This window comes from Mustela erminea, chromosome 5 (genome assembly GCF_009829155.1).
Source record: "Mustela erminea isolate mMusErm1 chromosome 5, mMusErm1.Pri, whole genome shotgun sequence".
Lineage (NCBI taxonomy): Eukaryota > Metazoa > Chordata > Mammalia > Carnivora > Mustelidae > Mustela > Mustela erminea.
Genome location: NC_045618.1, coordinates 65,344,628 through 65,368,285, shown reverse-complemented (window position 1 = coordinate 65,368,285; position 23,658 = coordinate 65,344,628). Strand labels below are relative to the sequence as shown.

Below are 23,658 nucleotides of genomic sequence, written 5' to 3'. Positions count from 1 at the left end.
TGGCCAGCTTGTGTCTCTCCCCAGACACCCTGGGGGACGGTGTGTTGCAGGGACCATGAGGCCAGGTTCTGGGTGGGGGGTATGTGTGGAGTTACCCCAGAGCATAGAGAGGTAGAAGGCTTGATAACCTGGGGTGGTGAAAAAGGACACTTGTCAAGTGAGCTGAAGGTCTGATGGGGTGGGAAGCAGCTTTTTCAGTCCGAGCCTGCCCTGCCATTCCCTCCAATGGGCCCTCCTCAGGCTGCGAGGCTCTAAATTAACCCTAGCCCAGAGGGATAGGGTTCTACTAAGGGGCACGTCACAGAGCAGCCTTAGGGAAGACCCAGCTGGCTTCCTGGAGCAGATGGGAATGGGCTCAAAGAGAGACTGAAAGGATGGAAGCTGCCACAGAGAGACCCACGTCCAACTTCTGAAGAGGATGAAGCGGAGCTGTGTGAGTTAAGAAGCAGAGGCAGAGTTGGCATGGACAGCGGAGAAGAGGAGCGGTCTGTCACCCTCCAAGTGCTGACAGCGCATGGGCTGGGCCTCTGCCTGCTGCGTTCCTGTGCCCCTGACTCACCCGCCAGGCCCAGAGAAACAAGCAGGGGCCTGCTACTGGGTCCAAGCTGGGGTGAAAGGACCTGGGATGGAGGGGGCCTGAGGGCCTGGGCTGTGTTCCTGGAACCAACCCAGCCCACCAGCCTGCCTCGCACCACCTCCCCTCTTCTTCCTCTTGAATGCAGAGCCTGTTTCACTTCTGCCCCACCCCAAATGTTCCCTTCCTTCTCCCAACAACAATGCTCCCTTCAGGGGCTGGCCACTTCTCTAAGACAGAGAGAGGGTTTTTTAACCCTCTCCAACTCTGTTCCTTAGGGTCTGAGGATACCCTGACTCCTCTGGGGTCAGGCCAACTGTGCTTTGTTCTTCAGATGAAGAACAGAGGCAGTGGGGACAAGCAAAGATGGACATAGTGATAGGGAGCAGGGGTAGGCAGAAAGGGCACTCACCTTCTTGCAGAACACGTGGCAGCTGACCGAAGACTTGAAGACCAGGTCTTTGAGGATGGAGGCGAAGGGGGTGACCCCAATGCCCCCTCCCACCAGTACTGACACCTCAAACTTATGCCATTCCTGGTGGCCCTCTCCAAATGGCCCATCGAGGTACAGCTGCAAGAAGAGTAGGTTGGAGTTAAGCTCCACCACCACAATAGTTCTGAAGCTAGAGGAGGGAGGCAGGGAAAGGCGGGTATGTTTATAGAGTGAGGCAAAAGGGGGTACCATGGCATTACCTGGAAAGACCGGTCTCTGGATTGGGGGAGGGGAGGGACGCTGGGGAGCCTGGGGCTGCAGGGCAAGGCCTGCTAAGGGGATGTGGGGTGGGTAGCTCATCTGGCCTGGGTCTGGTCACCTTTGGGTATTTGGCGCAGCCATCTCCTGTTGGAGGGGAGTAGATCTCCCTGAGCCGAGTGGTCCAGGGTCCTGCCGCCCGGATGTGCAGGCTGAGCGTGTCCTCGTGGGGTGCAGAAGTCAGTGTGAAGGGGTGGTACTCAGTGGTCCCCAGAGCCAGACAGGCGATCCGCACCCACTGTCCCGACTTGTACTCAAAGCCTTGGGGCCGCTGGAACTGCAGGTGGGTCACTCCTGAGGAAAGGAAGTGGGCAGGAGGCTGCTATCCAGGACCATTGTGGCCTCTAGAAAGTTCCCCCACCTGCAGCCTCAGCTCTCCTTCTGGAATATGCCAAGGCCTCTTCCCACCAGAAGGCGTTACTCCCTTTGGGCCATGCCCATCCGAAGGAGGGGCAGTGAAGCACTGGTACACATGGTCAACAGGGAAAGGAGCAGCCTGGCCTGGGCTCCTTCCCTCTCTGTTGTGAGAGAGGCTCAGGTCCCCTGGCCAAGAGCTTCTCTTGCCAGCTCCCTCATCACTGCCACCCCAAGGCCCCTGCCAACTCCACTGGGCCAGGCCAGGAGACTGCAAGGTCCAGGCTCTGGCCATGCCCTGTGGGCTTTGTCAGTACCACCCAGGTGGTCCCTGACTGTGTCTAGGCTGGTACCTGAAGGCAGCAGCTCAGCCTTCACCACGCTGATCTCCACCTTCTTCCGGCTCAGGCTAACCAGCTTATCCCCGACATAGATCAGTGCCGGGACCAGGAAGAAGATGTGGAAACGGGGCAGCTGGATCAGGCCAAAGCTGCCATGGATGATGAGCTGGACAGAGTGAAGAATTCGGCTCAGACCAAGCCATACCCACAACAGTGCCTGTGGCCAGCTCAGAGCTTAGCCCCTAGTATCCTCCACCCACCCCACCCCACCCCACGGTCACCTTCCACCCCCACCTCTCCGTGTACCATGCTCCCTCCAGGTTCCCAGATCCAACCACTTCCAACCCCAACTACTTTCACCTTTCTGGAACCATCCTAAACCAGCCCCTTTGACTCTTGATGGGTCTTCTGCAGTAGCCTCCTGGGTGGTCTTCTACAGGGCTGCCCAGTGTGACCCATTCTTTTCAAGGCAGCCAGTGTGACTTTTTTAAAGTTCATTTTATCATGCCATCTCAACTTAACCAGCCTTAGTGGACTTCCCATTATACCACAGGATCTTGAGATGCTCTGGCCTTTGCCTGCCACTGTTTCCCCTTCCCTGTTCTTCAAACGTAGCAAGTCTTTCTGCTTCAGGACCTTGGCACCTGCTGTGCCCTCTCCCTGGAATGCCTTCTCCCTGGTTCTTCCCCTGGCTACCTCTCTCATTGTTTTAAAATGTATTTAAAATTTGTCAGAACATTTGTCATTATCCACACTAATGTTGTTTCTTCATTGACATGTTTCCCCACTGGACTGGGGGTTTGTGTGTGTCTTTTTTTTTTTTTTTTTTTTTTTGCCACCATACTCTCAGCTCTTACCAGTTGCTGCCTGGCACACAGCAGGCATTTAATAACTGCTGAGTTAGTAAAAGGAGTTCCCCCAATTTATCCTCTGCCTTTGGAGACTAAGAACACCTAACCAGTCCCCCTTTTCCATGAAATAACTGAGGAATTGTTCAGCTCTTGTCCTTTCCCCAAAAAGCTGGTCTAACAAGGTCAGACACAACTTGCCCCCATGCTTGCCATTTGCTTGTTCCTAAGTCTGGTAAGTCTGGCTTCTGCTTCCACCTCTTCTCAGGACCTGCTCACTGGGAGTTCACCCGTCCCATGAATGGTCAGACCCCAAGGTCTCCTTTCATTTGCTCCCACGGTTGGCCATCTGTGGCACTAGCAACTGCCCATTCCTTGCCACATCTGCTGCTTCTCTTGGGCCACTCATTTTCCATCTCTCCACTGGCTCTCTATTCCTTCTCCCAGTCCTGATCCTGCATGTTGCCCAGTCTCCTCTGTCTATGCTGTCCCATGTGGCCCGGCCCCCCCACTGAGCCACAGCCCCTCAGTGGCCACTGCAGCCCACACAGGTCCTGCCACCACCTAATACCCTAGGGCCATCCACAGCCAGGCCTGTCCCATCTGTGCCCTGAATATTCTGTCATCATTTCCACCTCTGCACCAGTGCTCATGCCCTTTATTCTATCTGGAATGCTCTTCAGATTCCACTCTGCCCTGTCAAATCTTAGCTTACCTCTCCTTAAGGGTTGGCTCAAGTCCCATCTTCTCCCCAACGTCTTCCCTAACCAGTTTGGCCCAAAAGAAACTCCCTTCAGTGAGCTACTATAAACTCACTGTTTGGAACACTCAGCTCAGCAATTAATCCTATATTGTCTGCTCATTCTGACCATTTCAAGGGCATGGCCCTTATCTCTGCAGCAAATCCCAAGTTCCTGAGGGCCTAGCTTTGAGTCTCCCCGTCCTCCACCCCACTACGGCATACCACCGAACAAATGTGTACTAGACCCTTCAACGGACAACTGTTAAACTGAACTATGGCGCCTCATTCAGCTCTCCCCGTCCCCAGCTTAGTGTTCTCTGCCCACAGGACTAACCCAAACCTCTCTGGGCTCTTCCCTGAACTGGCTCCACTTTCCCCAAGCTCCTCTTTCATTATGGAGCCCACACCCACCCCCAAGGCTTTCTGAGCACTGAACCAGGCTGAGCACAATGTCTGGGTGACCTCATACCGCTCTGTTTATACATCCTATTTAGCGTTGGCTCTACTTTTAAACCACAAAGTTGCTGCAGATTCATGGTTGGCTGAGGAGCTGGGGTGGGGTGGGGGGAGCTAGTCCTGCCCTCTTCTGCCTGGATCAGGAGCCTGGACGTCCTTCTGCAGGGTCCACTCCACGCTGGGGTCCTTTACTTGTAGCTTCTCTTTCTGTCCCAAGTCAAGTGGCCATGAGGGATAAGTGGGTGTTTCGGCCCTGATATCCCCCCAGGTGAGACTCCCTCTAGCGGCCAGCTCTAGGACTGCCCAGCAGAGGGTCCCGCACCTTTCTAAGCCGCTGACTTCCTTGCTGGTGGGAAGGGTGGCTCTGAACTCCAGTGATCCCCAAAACCCAGGAATAAGTCAGAAAGGGGTCTTGGTCTCAGGGAGTCAGTCTGGCCACCCTTCTGGATCTCCCATCGAGAACAGCTGCTTTTTCACCAGGACCCAGAACATCACCTCCGCCCGCCCGCAGAAACTGTGACCCAGGAGGCTGCGGCTCCACCCTAGCAAGGGTGGGTAGGGAGGGACAAATTAGCCAGCTTCCAAAGAATGCAGAGATCCCTTTGGAAACAAACATCATCAGTTCTAGGAAACGACCTCACCCAACGCTGGGTATTCATCTTCAGAACCATGAAGTGCTGCGCCTCGGGCAACAGGGAAACAGACCCTCTGATCAGTGAAGACAGAACTGCACTTGAGAGGAGGCAGGGCAGCCCCCAGGTGCCAGCCTAACTCAGGCCACCATGGACTCTCTCCCTCTGTCTCACGACTGAGTGCAGTTCCGCCTGGAGCCAGGTGACAGATGGCAACCATCTGGGCTCTGTGCTTCTGAATGTTGGCAGCCAAGCTATCATCGGTGGGGACGCTGGGGCCTTGGGACTTAGTTTAGCTTCTCAGCAGGACTCTCGGGTGCTCTTTAGGGAACTGCCTGTGTCCATGAAGTAGGGAAGCCAAGTGGAACCATGACACAGGCACAGATTGGAGTCAGCTCTGCAACTAACTAGCTTGTGCAACTGATGGCAAACCCACAGAAGATAAAGGGAACAGGACGACAAGAGAAGAGAGGGAGGCAGAGCCTGGGTTAAGGAGAAGGAAAGGGAACAGGTAGAGTCTTAAAAATCCATCTTATCAATAGACCAAGTGAAAACATTTTGAGCAAGCTCATTAACTCTACAAGTGGCACTCCACTGGGCAGAGGGGTTGGGGTACTAAGACCTCAAAAAACAGGATCGGAACAAAAGTGGCAGAACCAAATTAAGATACGTTTTCTCAAATAGAAAGGGTATTGCTCCCTTGCATGTAGGCAGCCCACCTAGGAGCTCACACTAGCCACCGGGGAACTACAGAATCACTGGCTAGGCAGAAATGATGTGGGGGTGTCTCAAGGAATGCAGACCAGCCTGGTGGGGCTGCTACTGCCAGACCCCTGCCAGGGCATCCATCTTCCAGGTGCTGCATCCCCGGGTCTGTCTGCTTGGCAGCCCCACACTAGATTCTCCAGCTGTGAAGTGAGAAGTGGAGGGGATTCCTGAGAGGACTAAGGGAATGGAGAAGCCATCATGGCCTTCCTGGGATCATCCCGCCCAGACCCCAGGAGCCCTCACCAGAACGTAGAGCAAGATGTAGAGGTGGTGGGTCAGCCAGAAGCCCCGGAAGCTATGGCGCCGGAAGTGGTGGGAGGCGAAGACATACATGATGGCCAGGACCAGGAGGAGCAGCACCCCCGTGAGCCCTGCAAAATGAACATGGGGAGAAGGGCAGGGGGGCGGGGCTGTTCTGAGGCAGCCAGAGGTCAGGGTTCCCATCCCACTTCATTGCTCTGGGTGGGGGTCATGGAAGCCAGGCTTCTCCTTTGTTTTCTCCCCACACCACTGATTACAGATTCCTTTTATTTCAACAGACTCTGCTCATCCCTCCTAAGCCTTGTCCTGATTGTTATTTCTCCAGTACTGGTGTCATTTGTTTTTTGTCTGCCACTTCCCTCACTGTCGGGCCCACAAGAACAGGGACCAGGCTGCTGCTGGTTCAGCTCAGAATCCTAGCACCTCCTGAGGGCTTGGCATCCTGTGGGCCTCATATAAATGTGTGCTGACTGAAAGAAGGCAGGGGCAACAACTCTGGGCCCTCTGGGTTAGACTTGGGACATTGCAGGTCCTGCCCCCATGGAGTCAAGACTCTGTCTAAGCCCCATAGCCCCTGCCTTGGCTACAACAGCGTGGACTGTGGGACCATTAATGAGTAAGCACAGCCACCTGAGACCCCTGTGTTCAGCCCAGTGCTGGTGGGAGGACCCTCCTCTCACAGGGGATCCCAGGCCTGGGGTACACAAGAGAGCAATACTAGATTCAGGATGGGAATATGAGGACAGAGAATGGCCTCTCAAGTGTCAAGGAGGAGAGAGGCAGAAATTAAGAAGATTAGAGCCCTGCAGTATGGAAAAGCTGAGGTTAAGAAGGGATCTAACCAAAGCCTGTAAAGGCCTGAAAAGAGAGGAGGGCATAAACACAGCCTTACCCACTAAATCCCAGTGTGCAGGAATTAGCAAGCACTCTGAAGTTCAAAGCAGATTGTTTTAGGATTTAAGAAAAAAAAATACTGTGTTTCACAGAGAGGAGTGTAGAAAATGTATTATCCCAAGGAGGAAACAGACTGAAAATATAAATAGGTTTGAGAAGCTTCTGAATAGATTCACAGCTAATAGTTCTAAAATAGGTGATTATGGGGAGTTAGGGATATGTCCCTAAACAGCCCTTGTCAAGACAGACTACAAAGGGGGGAGGGCTCTGTCTAGTTTGACAAGCCCCATCTCTCCAACATGCATAGCATTCCTCAAAGCCACTGTCATGGTAGGTGTGTATGTTGGGGTGTAGGGAGAGGGGAACACTCCCATACCACAGCAGAGGATGTTCAGAGTTGGGGCAGGAGCCCAGCCAAACTCCCAGGAGAAGGACTGGGAAGCAGAGGCTCTTACTGCCCTGGAGAGTCCTCGGGACCAGAGGGCAGAGCCTGGCCCATGCTGAGAGCTGAGTGAGTGCTGCCTCATGGCAGTTGGAACCCAGAGCTAGGAGCTCAGAGCCAGAACCAGAAATTCAGAGTAGGGAGGACTCTTCACCTGGCACAGTCTGGAAGAACCACCAGTGATACTTCTGGGGAAACTCAGACCTGTGGAGAAGGGAAAGCAAGGAAGGATGCTGAGAGATGTCTGGGACTTCCAGAAAGAATCTTCCAGAGGAAACACCCCAACCCAGCCACCAGTCTCCCTTTCTGCCCACTTGGGGCCAGGGCTCTGGCTGATCATTGTTTGTCCTATCGCTTGGAAGGTGACACTCTCCTCTGAGCCAAGGAAATTTGGCTCCATAAAGTATCCCCCACCTTGACACACACACACACGCACGCACGCACGCACATATGCACACATACACGCACATATGCACATGCACACACACAGTCACCCACTCACTCACCCATCGTCATGGAAGAGTCCAGGAAAGAGGCAGGAAAGCACGCTGAGTGGGCTGATGGAGAACAGGTACACATTCACCACATGGCCCGCACTGTGCAAGACTAAGGAAGACCAGACAGGGTGGGAGTGAGTCAGGGGGTGGCCTGGTGGGGGCCCTCAACCCATTCAGCCCAAGTTGGAGGACTCCAGCCACCCAGTCTTGGAGGCCTGAAGAAGGACCTTACGGGTCTGCACTTCTGGTCTCTCATCATCCTCCTGTCCCTCCCACCTCCACCATGCCCCATATATACCATCTGTGAGCACAGCCACAGGAATCTGAAATTATACCATTGGAAGTTCATTCTTTGGGTTTCTCTCAAGGAGTACGTTTTACCACATAAAAGCTGGGAAAGAAGGCATTGATGTGCCCTCATTCTGGGGTGTGGGTAACTTGTCAGCTAGAGGCTGGTGAGGGGGCCCTGAGAGCATGGGAAGAGAGCATGTGGGGCTCCTGGGCTCACTTCACACCACCATGGGGTCAGCTCCATCCTTCTGAGAAGGACATCTGGGGCTTACACTCAAGCACGAAGGAGAGCAGAGGGGCAGGCAGCAGGGTGCAGGAGGATGTGGACAGAACCCCTGGGACTGCAGGGCCCTACCTGTGAGGATGATGGCAGTGGAGGCAATGAGCCGGTGGAAGTCCACGGCGGCGTCAAAGGGCACGTAACGGTGGAGGAAGGTCTCTCGCAGGAAGGTGATGAGGTTGCGGCACATGGTGAGCAGGATGTAGGAGAACATGAAGGAGATACTGGCGGCTGTGCCCCGGGACAGGATGATGCCCACACGGGTGGTGTCCGTGATGCCCGTGTGGTGAGCCCGGTAGGCATAGTCTGTCGGGGAGCCCAGGCGGGTGAGAGGGCAGCAGTGCAAAGGACAGAGAGCTGCGGAGGCGGGTTAAGGGCCCACCCCGGCCACCTCTCCCAGAGCCTCTCTTCAAGTTCAAAAAGTCCCCTTGGGCCCGCAGGAGCCGGGACTGCAGGGCTGCCCACACTCACAGTAGGCACGCTCCAGGAAGAGGCCCCCAGCAATGGCATAGAACACAGCCACACAGCCGATGTGGCGGCGGTAGTTCTCGATGAAGCGCTTGAACTGCTGCAAGGTCTGGTGGCGCCGGCTGCGCTGAAACTTCTCCCGGTGAGCCTCCGTGAACAGCAGAGGCTGGAAGGATGTGACCCTGGGAGATGGGACATCTTGGCTCTGGCTATGGAGTGCCCCCTCCCCCAGTGCACACCCATCTTCCCAGAGCAAAGAAAGGCCATCAGTTGCTCAAGCCAAACAGTGTGCAGACCCTCTAAGGTTTTACCACACTCTCCAAGCAGAGTAGGGACAGCCTTGCAAGTGCTCACTTGGTCAGTTTATCCCAGGGGATGCTCTTCCTCTAGCCCAGTTCCCACTCACACTCAGATAGCCCTCTCCCCTCCCAGTCTGCAGCTGGCCCTTCTTACCCTGCTCTCTTCTCACCCTTTGCTGGAAGCTCAGAAGACACCTCTTCCCGGAAGCCTGCCTTGACTTCCCAGGCAGAGGTGAGAACCTCCTTGAGCTCTGAAGCCCCTTGCTCTGACCACTATTACAACAGTCATCAGTGGGACATTCTATCAATGTACCAGATCATCTTGTCAGACTATGATCTCCCTGGGCATGAACCCTGCCTCCTGCCTACACCCCTTTATGCTGAAGGGATGAATGACCTGCCTGGCCTTAAGGGGAGGAGCAGGCGTACTTCTTGCCAAACCTCCGCCGGATCTCCTGTGGAGGGTCTGTGTCCATGGGGCACTTCAGTCTCTGTGCTGTCCACTCCACGTCAGCGTTGCTGTGGGGACAGCGAGCACTCACTCTGGGGGAGGGACTAGAACAGGAATGAGAGAGAGAGGATTTTGGCCACCTGAGCCACTTGATCCTCTGCTGCCCCGGTCTGTCTTCAGAGGGGTCAGAGCTCTCAGCCAGGAGAAAGCAGGATTCTCTAGAGATCTAGAGAGAGAATGAGTTATGTCCTGGGGATACACACACAGTGGTGCCCTTCACAAGGTCATCTGACCCAGGAAGTAGGTGAGGGCTGAAATCCAGCAGGTTCTTGGCTCTTCCTGGTGCAGGGCTATGTCTGCCTAGAGTGAGGAGCCCTTTTTTCTAATTTGTGTGAAGGCACAACATAGGCAGGTAGGGGAGAGAAAAGTCATCCTCCCACCTCAGCCCTCCTTCCAACATTCTCCAATGAGAGCTCACCAGATCTTTTCCTGGCTGATGTAGGAGGCTCTCCGGCACAGGTCCTTGATGACTTCAGGTACCTCCACCCCTGTAACGCAGAGCAGCAGCTCAGGGCCCAGAGCCCAGGAAGCCCTGGCATTCACCCCATATCCATACCATAGAGGGTCCTTGGCCAGTATCCTTGCCTTTTGGGTGCCCCAGCCTTAAACTCTGCTCCCAGTGGGACCCAGTCCCAACCATGAGTGGGCAGGGAGAAGGCCTAAAACAAAGTTGGCCAGGCAGTGTCCCCTGGGTGCATGTCCACCTTCAGCCCCACTTCTGGAACTGGAACCAGGCTTACGGGATAGAGTTCAGGAACTATGTACAATCTTCCTGCTGAGACCATTCTGCCACAAAACCCCTGCTAAACCCTCCAGCTTAAAAGCTACTGGGAATTAAATGTAGCCCTAGGAGGTGCATAAATGGAGATCACCATAAAATCCTTGCCACCTTCCTCTGTTTAAAAATGTCCATAACCGGGACACCTGGTGGCTTAGTGGGTTAAAGCCTCTGCCTTTGGCTCAGGTCGTGATCCCAGGGTCCAGGGATCGAGCCCCACATCGGGCTCTCTGCTCAGCGGGGAGCCTGCTTCCCCCTCTCTCTCTGCATGCCTCTCTGCCTACTTGTGATCTCTGTCTGTCAGAAAATAAATAAAATCTTAAAAAAAATAAAAATAATAAAAATAAAATAAAAATAAATAAATAAAAATAAATAAACAAATAAATAAAAATAAATTTTAAAAAATAAATAAAAAATAAAAATGTTCATAATAAAATGCTGGGGAGGGAGATACTCTCCCATGAGCCAGCTATGCCTGTCTGGGCTGAGCACTGAGGGGCAAAATGGTACCAAAAGGCAAATCTAGGTGCACAGGGAAAGGGATGATCCTTGTGCTATTCTTGTACCTTTTCTGTAGGTATGTTTAAAATGTTTCATAGTAAATCTGAAGGAAACAGCAAGACACAACAACAACTAAAAGCAAAACAAGATAGGACTCAGAGGTACTCTTCTACATAATCCTCACTCCCCCAGCCTGGTCCTCCCGCCCAGGGGCTGGATGTTCCTGGGACTCTGGCCTGGGCTCATCTCCAGGCACTTGCCCCTGCTCTGCCCTCAGGCCCAGGTGCCTACTGCCCTGGCTGCCTGGGAAAAGTGAGAAGCAGGAGAATTGGGAGTACTGGGTCTGCACTGCACTGCACTGCACCTCTTCTCCAGCCCCGGGCTAGGGAAGCCCTGAGCAGAGTGTCAGCTCTGTCCTGCCCAACTCGCCCCTCTCTCCGATCTGAGCTGCTCAACTCCCCCATGTTCTCGTAATCCTGGGAGGGGCTGGGTTTGGTCTCAACATGCCCCAGTGAGACAATGTAATGGTACTCTAACAGCTTGGAGGAGGCCACAGAGTCCTGCTACCTGCCCCCTCCTCACCCTGCCCCCTACCTGCCCCCTCCTCACCCTCTAGCCCCCACCCACCTGAGTCAGACTTGAGTGGGACAGGAGTAGGGGGAAGGACAACAGAAGTGGGTCTCCGTGCACTCAAGCAAACATGAACTGAGCACACAGACAAGGAATATAAAGGCAAACAAAACCAGAGCCACCCCTCCCCCCCATCAACACCTGCCACCAAACCCTGTAGCTCAGGTGAATATGGCCCAGGGCTGTAATAGGGAGACACTGTTTCCCCTGGTGCTGGGCACCCAGGGCAGGGGCTTTGACAGAGAGCTGGGAGAGGCAGAATCTTATCTGCTGTTCCTGCACCCCATCCCGATCTTGCCCCCCCACCCCTGGGGCAAAACTGCATTAGGACTCTTGTGGGCCCTAGGCACTGGCAACTTACTAAACCACTTCTGCCCTTAAAAAAAAAAAAAAGTAAATACATGTATTTATAAAAGGTAAATATTTTTTACAGTCATGTTGGTATATAGAAGGATATAATCCAGGTTGGATATGTTGCCACCTATTCATTATTATTATTCCTTCTTCTGATTTTAAAGAGATTAAAACATTTCTGCGGGCTTCTAAAAGTAGGTGGGCCCAAGGCACTGTGCCTGCTGTGTCTAATGGCTACATCAGTCAGCCCCAAGCCCAGGCCGCCCCACCTTTGACGCAGAGCTGCGTGAAGCGGAGCTCGCTGTCATGGTCCCGCAGCATGAAATGGAAGTCCTCCCACGTCAGCTCCTCCTTATCCTGAAAGCCAGACTCCCGGAACATGGACTCCACCACCTCCGTGAGCTGGTCCTTGGACAGGCAATTGTTGGAGATCTCGATAAAGGACCTGGGGATGGGGGAGGGAAGCCATCAGGCCCCGAAAAGGAGCTTGAGGCCTAGACAAGAGGACCTACTGGCCATCCCACCAGGCCTTCGGAGCCCATACAGAAGGGCCCCAACTGGCCAAATCCCAAGCCCCCTCCTAGTTTATAACAGTCTTCGGCTATATGGCCCCTGCTCTTTACCCTCCTGTTCCCACCTTCATGCCCCCACTCCTTTCCTCCAGCAGTCACTGTCCTGGCCCACTCTTCTGGCCATCCCACAGGACCAACCTCAGCATCCTGATGAACTCGTCCTTGGAAATGAGACCATTCCCATCAAAGTCATACATGCGGAACATAAGGCGAGACTTCTCCTCAGGAGAGCCTGGGAGGAGGAGGACCCTGTGAGAGCCCCAACCTACCTGCCTAACCCCAGGCTGGCCAGAAGGGGCCTCACATGAGTGTGACCCACTGCTGAGCACAACAAGGGGTCACTCTGCTTCCTGATCTCTACCTGGGTGCTCCCAGATGCCTGCTGTGGCTGGAGACCTGGCCTGGCACTTCCCCATCTCCAATGGGTCAGCTACCCTCCAGCCTCAGTCTTTAGCCCCTTCTATTACTGCCTACCTGGACGATTACTCCCTTCTCCCCTACCTTTCATGAAGACCACCAGGATGTCCAGAAACTCCCGGAAGGACAGGTAGCCATTGCCATCTTTGTCGGCCAGGGAGAACATGGACTCCACAAACATGTCCTGGGGCTTGAGGCCCAGGGACTCGGCAAACTCAGCTCTGCTCAGCTCGCAAGTCAGGGCCTCCCGTACTTTCTGGGATGAGTCCAGGGGCAGGGTCCCTGCGTCTGCCTGGTCGATGTCCAGCACCTGCCCCCGGGCAGTAGCAGAAGGAGGGAGAGAGAAGGAGACAAGGTATCCTTGATTTGAAGTCCAGCTGAGGCTTATAGGAGCTGCCTTTTCCAAGTGTCTGCCCCCCACCATCTCCTGAGCACCTGTCCTGTGCCCTGCAGGTGGTCCCTAGGGCCATTTGTTCTACAGAGCTCTGGTCCTCTATGGTAGCTGGGTGGATCAGGGACGCACACTTGATCCAAGCAGGCGATGTGGAATGGGACTAAGAGGTCCCAGGTCTGTCTTGACCTGAGCACAAGAAAACTCAGAAGCTGTGGACCACCATGTTCTTCCAAGTGCTCAGAGACACAGACAGAGGGAAGTAAACATACAGAGAAAACCAGGCAGGCTAAGGGAGAGAAGTAAGTGACCCTGCTGGCTGGCAACTCTCCCTTTCCTTGCCCCTTCCAGGCCAGGACACAATCCTCCCTTTGGAATTCCTGAGATATCACTGTAGCCTCAATCAACTGATCCTTTGTCAGTACAAGCTTGCTCCTACACCCAAAGGAGTTTTGACTCGAAAAAAAGAAAAGAAAAGAGAAGCCTCAGCTGAGTTGAGAAAAAGCTGGGATTGGGAAAGGAGAGTTCTCACAGTGGGCTATCTGCAGCGCATCCAGGAGCTTTCCGAGCATCAGAACAGGCAGTGGGGGAAGGAGGCAGGCCTCAGGCCACAGGACCTGTTTCTCCTGCCTGTCAACCGGGAGCCCCCGGTCCAAACTTGGCTATGATTTCATGAGGCAAACCTTGTTGCTTCAAAACAAGGAGCTTTAGTGGAAAGAGCCTGGGGCTAGAGGCAAAAGACCGGGTTCCTGTCCCAGCTCTGCCACCCACTTGCTGTGTGACCACAGGCAAGTCTCTCCAGTTGTCTGGCCTTCATTTTCCTTATGTGCCCTACTTGTCTGACAGGGCTATTGTGAGAATCAACAAGAGAAACTGTGTGGAAAATGTGTTGAAAACTGGAAGCACTGTGCAGATAGAGAGGGTTGGCAGCTACCCCCAAGTCATAGTAGCCCACTCTCGCACCCCCAGCACAAGGAGTCCCTGTAGTCCCGATGGGTCCCCAACTGAGTAGAGGTGCTCTGGCCCCCCCAGGCCCTCGCAATGAGTCTCCTCTCCTGGGGATCCCTCCATTCTAGTGCATACTCCAGTTCAATGGGCTTGGGGAGTAAATGACAAAAGACCTGTGCCTGGCACATTGTAAATGACCATTAATTGGCCGCTTCCCTCACAAATCTTCTCCCAGGCCAGCCAACCCTGCTCCTTCTCCTCAAACATTAATTGTTTGCCTTTCTACTGGGCACCACTGTGCAGTCCCTCCTGCTCCTTTCCTCTGAGCAAAAATTTTCCACCTCTTTTTAAGTTCTCACCAAATGGGACCCGAACCATGACTGTCCACCAGCCTGAAGACTCACTACCTTTGCTGAACTCCTACACTGCTTAGCTCTTAGCTGTTTTGTAGCCATCATTCCGTGCTTGTTATCTTCCCTTCTGTGGCTGTTCTTTCTTCCCAGAGGCAGGACAGAGTCCTTGCGTGGAACCTGGGCTGGATGGATCTTATCTCTACCAAGCTTCTCCTCTCCACCCTCCTGGACCCAGGCTACTTTATTTCTGTGTCTGATAGGGACTTGAGTCCTTGCATTTCTCTTCCTGGCTTGTTTTCCCACATCCTCTCAGTAGTTCCTGGAAGTATGCAAAGTGAGCACCAAAGCCCCATGAAGGCCTCTGGCAGCAGCATTCCACCAAGGAAGGGGGGACCAAAGGCCCTCACTGCCCCCACACTGACCCGGGCTTCCTGCGGCCTTTTAGTCAGAATGAGTTAAGTGAGGGCAGAAAGGCTGGACAGTCCTGAGGAGAAAGCTGAGTGACACATGCAGATAAACTTCTGACGTGCCCTCCCCGGAGTCGCACAGGTAGGCGTCAGAGCATCTCCTTACAGAAAGGCCAGGGGATTGGGCCAAAAATGCGGTAGGCCTGATTATCAGTGTCAGGGCTCCTGACTTTCCCTGGAGTCACCCCATGGCCGCATGCAGGCAAGGGCACAACCACAAGCAGACATGCATGGATAGACCCGAGCCTAGCTACATACCTGGGAGAAGAGGTGCCTGAAGAAGGTCTCCAGGAGGTGGCTCCGCTGCTCTCTCGTCACAGCCGCCCTCATCAGCTCCTGCTCCCGAAGCTCCCACTCCTGGAACCTCAGCCCGCTCTCCTTCAGGGCCGCCCGGAGGTTGTCCACTAGCACCTGCCGCTCCTCCTCCACGTTAAATAGCAGCACCTACGGAGTGGTGACAGGGAGAGCAACACTTTGTGGAGGCCTCCTGGGGCCAGGAGCTTTGCGTGAGTTCTGTCGGAGGCCGCTGGAAAGAGTGCCCTTACAAAAGGAATTTACTGTTCTGTCCTGGGCTCAGTGGGGTTCTGGGCTCGCTTATAGGTGCAGAGACTGCCTTCAGATACACATGTCTGCAGCCATCCTTCCCTCTCTGTTCGCACTGGAGAAGAGAAGGGAAGGCAGGGAGGAGAGATGATGGAAGGGACCGGGAGTCAGATAGCTGAAAACCAGCCTCTGATTGAGTTCCTCTCCAAAATCTTTAACAATTCACTAGATCCTATAATCAGAGGGCAGGGAAGAGGGCCTGACTTCTTCCAAGGACTCCCAGCTAGGGCCCACTGGGGCATCCTTAGAAAGGGGGGGAAGACTGCGCAGGAAGAAGGTGGCACTGGGGAGATCGCGTCACCCCACAGGCCCAGAGCCGGAAAAACGTGTTCATGTTTCTCTCTCTATCAGGTACTATAGCCTGGGATTAGAAGCTGGAAACCCTTCCTGATTCAGTGCTCCTTCCCTTCCACCGGGCTGCCTCCCTGGCTGTGGCCCAGGAATGGGACCAGCTGGGCCTTACCAGGTCATACTCCTTGGGGATCTTGAGCAGCAGGGCACGGCGTCCACGGTTGCCAGATAAGATGAGGTTGACCTGCTGCGGGGGCCGCAGCTGGATGGTGCGGAGCACAGAGAGCCTGCCGTCCACCACGCAGATCTGTCCGGGCTGCAGGTGCACCAGCACAGGCCGGGAAGGCTCCTTGTGGCCCTGCCATTCCAATGCTAGAGAGACAGGGCTGGGTCGGCTGGGGCCAGGATGAATGAGGCTGGCTTCAGGCTGGAGTTAGGTCAAGGCCTCTGTAACTCCTGGCCCCTTCTTAGGTACAGAGGCCCCTCCCCAAGAGTCCTGCTGTGCCTGTAGCCCATGTGAAGCACAACTACCATTTTCTGAGTATTTACTGTGTGCCCAATACTGTACCAACCACTTGGAGTGAACTAGTTAATTTAATCTTCATAAACCTGTGAGATAAGTGCTGTTATTATTCCTGTTTAACAGATAAGAAAAAAATAGGTTTAAAGGGATTAGAAAATCTGCCTAGGGCCCAAAAGCCCAAGTGGTGGAATCCAGATTCCAGTCCTCATCAGTGTGACTCTGGACTTCCATTAATTTCTTCTCTGTTGCCTGAAATTCCAGGGTAAGATGCCACACAGCATCCATTGCCGAGGATTCTAAAGAGTCCTGGGAAGCCTATGAAATGTAGTCAGGGCCCTGTGACTCCTCCCCATGAGTCCATCACACCCACTTTTTGTGGGACCATGGGGAGGTTCTATGGAGGTTGAAGGAGTCCAGGTCCAAAGTCCACCTGATGCCTCCATGGCTCTTCCCACCTGCCCTCATCTGCCTGGAGGCCTAGAAAAGGGAGGCCTTTTCCTTAGGCTGCTGAGGTGGGGGTGGTCTGCAGCTCTGAGTTATGTTCTCCCCTGAACTTCCCTGGCAGCTTCAGACCTACCTTCCACGCCCCCCACGAGCTTCTCAGACATGATGCTCTGGCGGTCCTGACCCTGGAGCCTCTTGAAATTTCTCCTTCGGAGCCGGGCAACAATCCAGGCACTAAGCAGGCTCACTGAGTGGGCAGAGGCAGGATGATGTTCAGAGGAAGGGGTGGGGGGGGGGTCTGGAGAGATCAGTGGCCCCTTTAACAGGCAAGACCCCTTGCTTTCCCCACCTCTCAGGTCAGCTCATTCAGTTGTTTCAAATTGTGAAGCTCCCTGGTTGGGGGTGGGGAGGGAGCTTTGAGTATCCTCCAAGAGACCAGCACAGCCTCTGCGGCTTCCACCACTCAGGTCCCTTGCCAGCCGGAGACTAAGGCCAGAGTCCTTGTGCCAGAGACTGGACCTGCTCTGCCATGCTCCTGGTGGACTCACACATGGCCATGCCAAAGTCTAGGTCTCAAGCCTCTGCCCCAGCTAGTTCTCAACTGATTTTCAGGCAGGGTTTGCCTTGGACAGTTTCCCAGGCCCAGGCTCCTGCAAGTAACTGTGAGATTTGGATTCCCTGTGGCTCCTGACCAACCGGGGCCCTGGAAGGACTCCAGGAGGACAGAAAGGCAAATTTCCCAGAAGCTGACTTATCTGCGGGTCAGATACTTCTCACGTCCCCTCCTGCTCTGATATTTTCATCATACGCCCAAAGGAACAGTACTCTGCATAGTTAGTGTCCTAGATGAAACCACCCCACTGCCACCCTTCAGCTTTCGCATTTCACCCAATACCCCCCTGCCCATCACTTTTACCCAGGGGGAAGCAGCAGAGAGCCCCAATGGTGACCCCAAAGCCAAATCCACTGCCTTCAAAATAGTCGCGCACGATGGAGGGAACACAGGCTGGCAGGCCTTCGGTGCCGAGCTGTCTTGGCTGCGGGCAGGGGTCTCCTGGGGAGGCAGAGGAAGCTAGAGTTCTGAGGGTGCTGGACCAGAGGCTCTGGTACAGAATCACTGAGGAGGTTAGGGTAGCAGGAAACATAGGGTGGGGGGGGGGGGCTCTGCGTAGCAGAGGTATGGGAGCTGCTTACCCTTGTCATTCTCTCCCTCACACACACATATGTACACACACACACACACACACACACACACACACAGCACTTCCCTTGTCACAGCTGTGGGATTAGGATATCCTAACTGCACTGGGCCTTCTTGATATTACACCCACCCCAGGCTCAGCCCAGCAGATGCGAGTCTCCTCCCTAGGTCTCTCTGAGTCTCAGTCTTGCCCCCACTTGGGTACCCCCTGGGGTTGTGCAGAAGGGAAACTACACAGCCACATGTGGCCACCTTGGTGCCAAGAACCAAAGTTCCCAAGGGCAGAACTGTGACTCACTGCCTCCTTGAAGTCTACTGCCCAGCCACACCCGAACCAGGCCCACAGCTGAGGAGGGATGAGACACCAGACCCCAGGCCACTCCAAGCATCCCCCGGGCCACTCACCCGTATGCCAGAAGAAGACATTGGGTTGCAGGGCACTGGGGTTCATCCTGGTGACAGCCACTAGGACATCCCACAGGGAAGTGTTTCTGATCTCTGCGATTTCTTCCTCAGTGAATAGCCTGGGGATGGGAGAGTTGAGGAGATGTTGCTCTAGCCCAGGGCTCCAGAGGGGCCAAGGAGAGGGGGAGGCCAGCTGGGAATCACAGGGCTGTTGACATTATACACAGAGGGCCTGGGGCCCAGGCCAAGGTGAAGTCTGAGGAAGCGACCCAGGCAGGCCTTACCCATTCCTGGTGTTCTCAAACCAGTAGCGGTCGCCATCCCGCAGCCGCAAAAACTGGTCAAGGACGATGGTGCTGAAGAGGGGGCCAGGATCTCCATGGCTCTCCAGGAGCCCCCCGGGGAGCAACTCCAGCCGGGACAGGTCCTGGTTGTACAGGGCAGCTATGGCCTCCAGCACCTGGGGCCAAGAAGGGATAGCAGTGAGTGCAAGGACCTGGTACCCACCCTGGGGAAAAGAGGTAGTTTGCAGGGATCAGCCCCAGGGATGATAATAATAAATGAAAGTGACAATTACTCACTTATTAAGCCCCAGGCACCATTCTGAGTGCTTTACACAAGTTAACTCATTTATGGAAACTCGCTCACAGACTCAGCTGCCTATTTTAGAACGTTGGAATAAAATGGCAGCCAGTTCCCTATGTGGATTGTTCTCAAAAAGGTATGAAAGTTGAGGATCAAAATCAGTACAAAAGCTGGAAAGGTAGAAGGATGTATCAGAGAAGGTTTCTATTCTTGAGAGCTAAAAAAATTCTTAAAAACCAAATCCCTTCATATACATTCTTTTTGGAGACAGACTTCAACATTATATGAGCAGCACTTTCTACCTGACCTTTACTTTAGTTCTTTTCTCTGCAATGTAAACAAACATTTGCCCAGCTTAATTCCAGCAAGGCCCAGTTAAGATAAAGATTTGCTACTTTTGGTGTGCCCGGTGATCCCTATCTTTATATTGATTTTATAAAGCTTACAAGCCCCATGTGCATAGTGCTTCTTCATCAACCTTTCAATTCTCCACTTTTCAACAATCTTATAAAACAGTAAGGACAAAAACAATAAAGCAAGCATGCAGCTGTAGAAATGCCACTATGCCAAGAGGGTAAGGGGACCAAAACTGGTCTGTTGATGGCAAGCGACGTCGCTTGCCCAGGCGATAGCTCAGGGCGTGACAGTTGACTCCCCAAAGGCAGCTTGAGTATCAAAAAAGTGTAAAATAGTACAGCTTTTCCCTGGGTCAAGGACCTTCTACACCTGCTCAGATGGTTGTTAGAAGAGCAAATGAGATAATGCCTATTAAGTGCCTGGCATGCAAGAGATGCTCAACAAACATTTGCTAGATTGGCAGAGTCACAAGGTCTACTGCCAAATCCTGCTGGTCTGGTAACTTCCATCGTGGTGTATGACACTGGGATGCCACCTGGGTGAGTCCCATCCCTCTCCCCAGGGACTTGTCTCTAGTGTTTGTATCTCACTGACTGCCTTCCCTGTCTTGGGCCAATGTGCTTCCACCTTCCCACCCTGCCCTCTGGGTCCCAACCCCTCCTTACGGTGTGGTTGTTCTGGGAGAGTGCAGGGTTGATGTCCTGCCATCTGGTAACGGGAGCCAGACCCAGTGCTGCCCTGGCCTTGGTGTAAGAGGGCAGGCCCAGATCCCGGCCCCTCTGCAGGCAGGCAGCCAGGTAGTCTGTGCGGGAAAACTTCAGGGGTCCAGGCCAGAAATCTGGGGATGAAATAGCGGAGGGTCTGAGGGAGCTCAGGGCCACCACAGCAACACTAGCCCAGGACCCAGGCTCCAACCAGCCCCAGGGGGACTAAAGTCATACAGAGGGAACCATGGTCACTAGGTCTCTCAGCAGTTAAAGAGTGCAGGTTCCCAGCCCCAGGCACCCTCTCTGCCCTGACACAGGAGCTCCAGCAGAAGACCCACCCAGGGACCAGCAGGGCACAGGCTGAAGGGACAGTCTCAGCCTCACCAAGCACATCCTCGACCACGACATGGTCCTCTCGCTCAGCGATCTGGGAGGCCATGCCCAGCAGCAGCGCATCCACGTCCTCAGCTCTTTGCAGGTTTGGATGCTTTGGGAATGGGGAGAGAGGGCGGGGCTGAAGGTTGAGCAGCCAGGATCTCCCCACACCACAGTGCATGTCTTGGGCCCACCCGGTACTGGTGTTTGCTCTGAAAGTAGCAGGCCATTCCTCCTCCATTGGTTGATTCCTCACTCAGGGTGAGTGATGTCCCCATCCAAAGCTCATGCTGCTGGGAGACAAGTCCCCACAAACACAAGGGATCTAAAACTTTACTTCCACTTAGGAGAATGGACAATATGATCGACAAAGGCACTAGAAAATCTAGGTCTTGGTCTTTGCTCTGTTAGTGAACAGGTGTATGACCATGGGCAAATCACAGGACCTCTCTGAACTCAGTGCCTTCCCCTTAATAAAAAGGGTATTAGGGATAAAATTAATTTAAGTTAAATTAAAATAAAACAATTAGGAGGACACTGAGGTCTTCTTCAGTTCAGCTCTGTGACTCTTCTCCTGTGCTTTCCTCTTCTCCCTTTTCCTCCCACCTCTCTTCTTCTCTACACAAAGTATAAGATTTTGCTTTAAATTATTGTCAATGCTCTTCACCCACACTGACCTGGTTTGAGAGGGACAGATTATCCCTGATAATCTCAGAATTCTTTCTTCCTCCTTGCTCGCCCCTCAACATACACATTCACACACTGCCTTAGGTATGTCTCACTGGGACATTTCCTTGGGGGGAGGGGTGGGATGGCTGGGGTACTCCAAGGCCTACAAGGGGCTCAGAGCTGACAAAGGAGAAGAAAAACCCACAAGGAAGCAATGAATGTAGTGCCACACCTGCATAGGCCTCGCTGTCCCTCACACAGCCCTCAGGTGGAGGTGGAGGATTGGTTTTTGAGCATGTACACCGGCTCCCTCGGCCCTACTGCCCACCTGCATCACATACCTCAGACACAGATGCACACAAATGCATGCACACACATACACACATACCACACACACCCACACACACCCACATATGTGCCCCCGGTGCTGACCTTTCGGCTCCAGTAGCTGTTGCAGACCCGGAGAGCTCTGGAGGTACTTGAGTTCGTACGGATGACCTCCTGGAAGTGACAACTGGCATTTCTGAAATGCAAAGAGTGGGGGCATGATGGCTTAGGCCATAGGGTCAGTGCTGGTCTCCAGGACTAGATATAGCCAGAGGCCAGGCCATTGTAAACATTTAAAAATGTACCCAAAGCATCCACATGCTTCCCCTCCTCATCTCTTTCTCCATTTCTGTGTGTGTGTGTGTGTGTGTGTGCGTGTGTGTGTGTGTGTATACTGATACACACACACACACATAAACATGGGGCTCTATTCAGAGTACCTCTTCTCTCCCAATTCCCAAAGACAGAATTCATTAAAAAAAAAAAAAAATATATATATATATATATACACATATATATGTAAGTTAAAAGATTTTAAAAGGATTTTTAATTGTTTTTTTGAAATTACTTGTCTATGGATAAGTCAACTGCTATGATTTCTTGGCTATCATTAGGCATATCTAAAAATTGTTCCAGAGTAAGAAAGTCAAACCTATGAATTTTTTAAAAAGATTTTATTTATTTATTTGACAGAGAGAGTGAGAGAGAGAGAGAGTATAAGCGGGGGGGGGGAGGTGTAGAGGGAGAGGGAGAAGCAGACTCCCCACTGAGCAGAGAGCCTGATGCAGCACTCCATCACAGGACCCTTGGATCATGACCTGAGCTGAAGGCAGCCACTTAACTGACTGAACCACCAGGTGCTCCTAACCAACAAATTGTTTCAAATTATAATGCAATTATAAAAAATAAACTGATGTTTTGTTCCATATACATTTAATTAAATATGTATATTTTTAGTTTAAAGTTCGCTTTTCATTATTTTGGAGTCAAAGTTTTTCTTCAGCTCTCACACTTTTTAAATTATAATTCCCTAGAAAGGCTTACAAGACCCAGGTCCTGTGCTTATAGCTACAAATGCCCCCAATGTAGTGTCAAGACCTAAGTTTCAGACCAGGAGGGTTTGTGACTCACCCTCTAAGCCTCAATTAGCTCGTGTTTAATTGGGGGGTTATACATACACCAGCTGTAGGAAAATGGACACAAAGTGCTTCAAGACCACATGATGTCTTTTTAAACAATTTTCTCCCCCCTCCAAATTCACTGTTCTCTGGGGAAATTAGCACACTTCAGACTGATAATCCTTTCCTGAGGGCTCCTGAGGGCTCCTGAGGGCAGATTTTTCTCAAATGACATCCCCATTCCTCCTAACACACAGACGTTTATGCTTTGCCTTCACCTCATGTAGATGCCAGGAGGCACCAAGGTGGAGAAGAACTGCTCAGAGGCCGCCAGGAACTCTGGGGAGATGCTGGGATCCAGGAAAGGGCGGTATCCTGGGGGAAGAGGAGAAGAGAGAGGACAGTAACATTTAGCCCTTAAACCACCCACCCTCCTACCCCTCCTTTTCTCCCCGCTCCCTCTGCACCTCTCTCCCCCATCCAAAAAACTCCTGCTAGCTCCCCCATTCTCCCTCCACATCCCCTCACCTGCATACTCCCCTCACCTGCATACTTTGGGGGTGTTTTCTGCAGGAAGCTGGGCAGCCACTCATACAGAGCTATGTTCTGAGGGTCAAGACAGGGCAAAAGCGAGGCAAGTGCTGGAGCAGCCATGCTGAGAGCGGTCTGAGCCCAAGGAAGGCTTAGGTGGGAGGTGAGGGCCAGGCAGGGGCAGTCAAGAGGGAAGCAACCCCAACAGGACAGGGGCAGAGGCCTGTCCCCCACTGAGAACATGGGATGACAGTGCCCTAATAACTAATAACCACAGCCAAGTCTCGTGTATAATGGCCCTTGGCCTGCTCCTCATCTTCGGGGTCCATTCCTAGACGTTAGCTCCAGTTCTGGGGGCTGTTTGTGTGAGGATGGAGGGCTCTGCGGGGCAGCGGAGTCTCCCGCGCAGCAGCGGGCAGTGTGTGGGGCGGGGACGGGTTACCGAGCGGGGGGAGGCGGGGACGGGGCGTGTGACTGACCTGGTAGGTGGCGATAACCCTCTTGCGCGCGTGCTGGAACAGCTCCTCGTCCCCCCACTGCGGGTGCTCGCGGGCCAGCCGCTGCGCGCACAGGTTGTGGTAGCGGAACCACAGCAGGCCCAGCGCCTGCAGGAAGGGGTCGCGGTTCCCTCGCTCCGCCCCGAAGGCTGCACGCGACGCGGGGCCGCAGGGGAGGACGTGAGCGGCGGACTGACCGCCAGTG

At 53.4% G+C, this 23,658-nt stretch overlaps 1 protein-coding gene across 6 annotated transcripts in view; it reads right to left on the bottom strand.

Annotated features, from left to right (window-relative positions):
* Positions 1–23,658, bottom strand: part of DUOX1 (dual oxidase 1) — a 33,311-nt gene that overhangs the window by 2,038 nt on the left and 7,615 nt on the right. For 2 of the 6 annotated variants that reach the window (XM_032343573.1, XM_032343572.1), the window contains 25 exons: positions 23,436–23,602; positions 22,971–23,031; positions 22,704–22,800; positions 21,413–21,503; positions 20,321–20,423; positions 19,895–20,067; positions 18,572–18,747; positions 18,288–18,406; positions 17,598–17,735; positions 16,815–16,928; positions 15,887–16,086; positions 15,079–15,264; positions 12,746–12,971; positions 12,383–12,476; positions 11,942–12,117; positions 9,828–9,897; positions 9,328–9,453; positions 8,603–8,781; positions 8,207–8,437; positions 7,570–7,669; positions 7,218–7,267; positions 5,710–5,837; positions 2,033–2,186; positions 1,387–1,619; positions 987–1,145 (listed from right to left, as the gene is read on the bottom strand). In XM_032343573.1, the coding sequence (XP_032199464.1) occupies positions 987–1,145; positions 1,387–1,619; positions 2,033–2,186; positions 5,710–5,837; positions 7,218–7,267; positions 7,570–7,669; positions 8,207–8,437; positions 8,603–8,781; positions 9,328–9,453; positions 9,828–9,897; positions 11,942–12,117; positions 12,383–12,476; positions 12,746–12,971; positions 15,079–15,264; positions 15,887–16,086; positions 16,815–16,928; positions 17,598–17,735; positions 18,288–18,406; positions 18,572–18,747; positions 19,895–20,067; positions 20,321–20,423; positions 21,413–21,503; positions 22,704–22,800; positions 22,971–23,031; positions 23,436–23,602 (3,551 nt within the window). Of the gene's footprint in view, positions 1–986; positions 1,146–1,386; positions 1,620–2,032; positions 2,187–5,709; positions 5,838–7,217; positions 7,268–7,569; positions 7,670–8,206; positions 8,438–8,602; positions 8,782–9,327; positions 9,454–9,827; positions 9,898–11,941; positions 12,118–12,382; positions 12,477–12,745; positions 12,972–15,078; positions 15,265–15,886; positions 16,087–16,814; positions 16,929–17,597; positions 17,736–18,287; positions 18,407–18,571; positions 18,748–19,894; positions 20,068–20,320; positions 20,424–21,412; positions 21,504–22,703; positions 22,801–22,970; positions 23,098–23,435; positions 23,603–23,658 lie in introns of those variants that run through there. The other 4 variants (XM_032343574.1, XM_032343576.1, XM_032343575.1 and 1 more) reach the window with 4 other exon arrangements.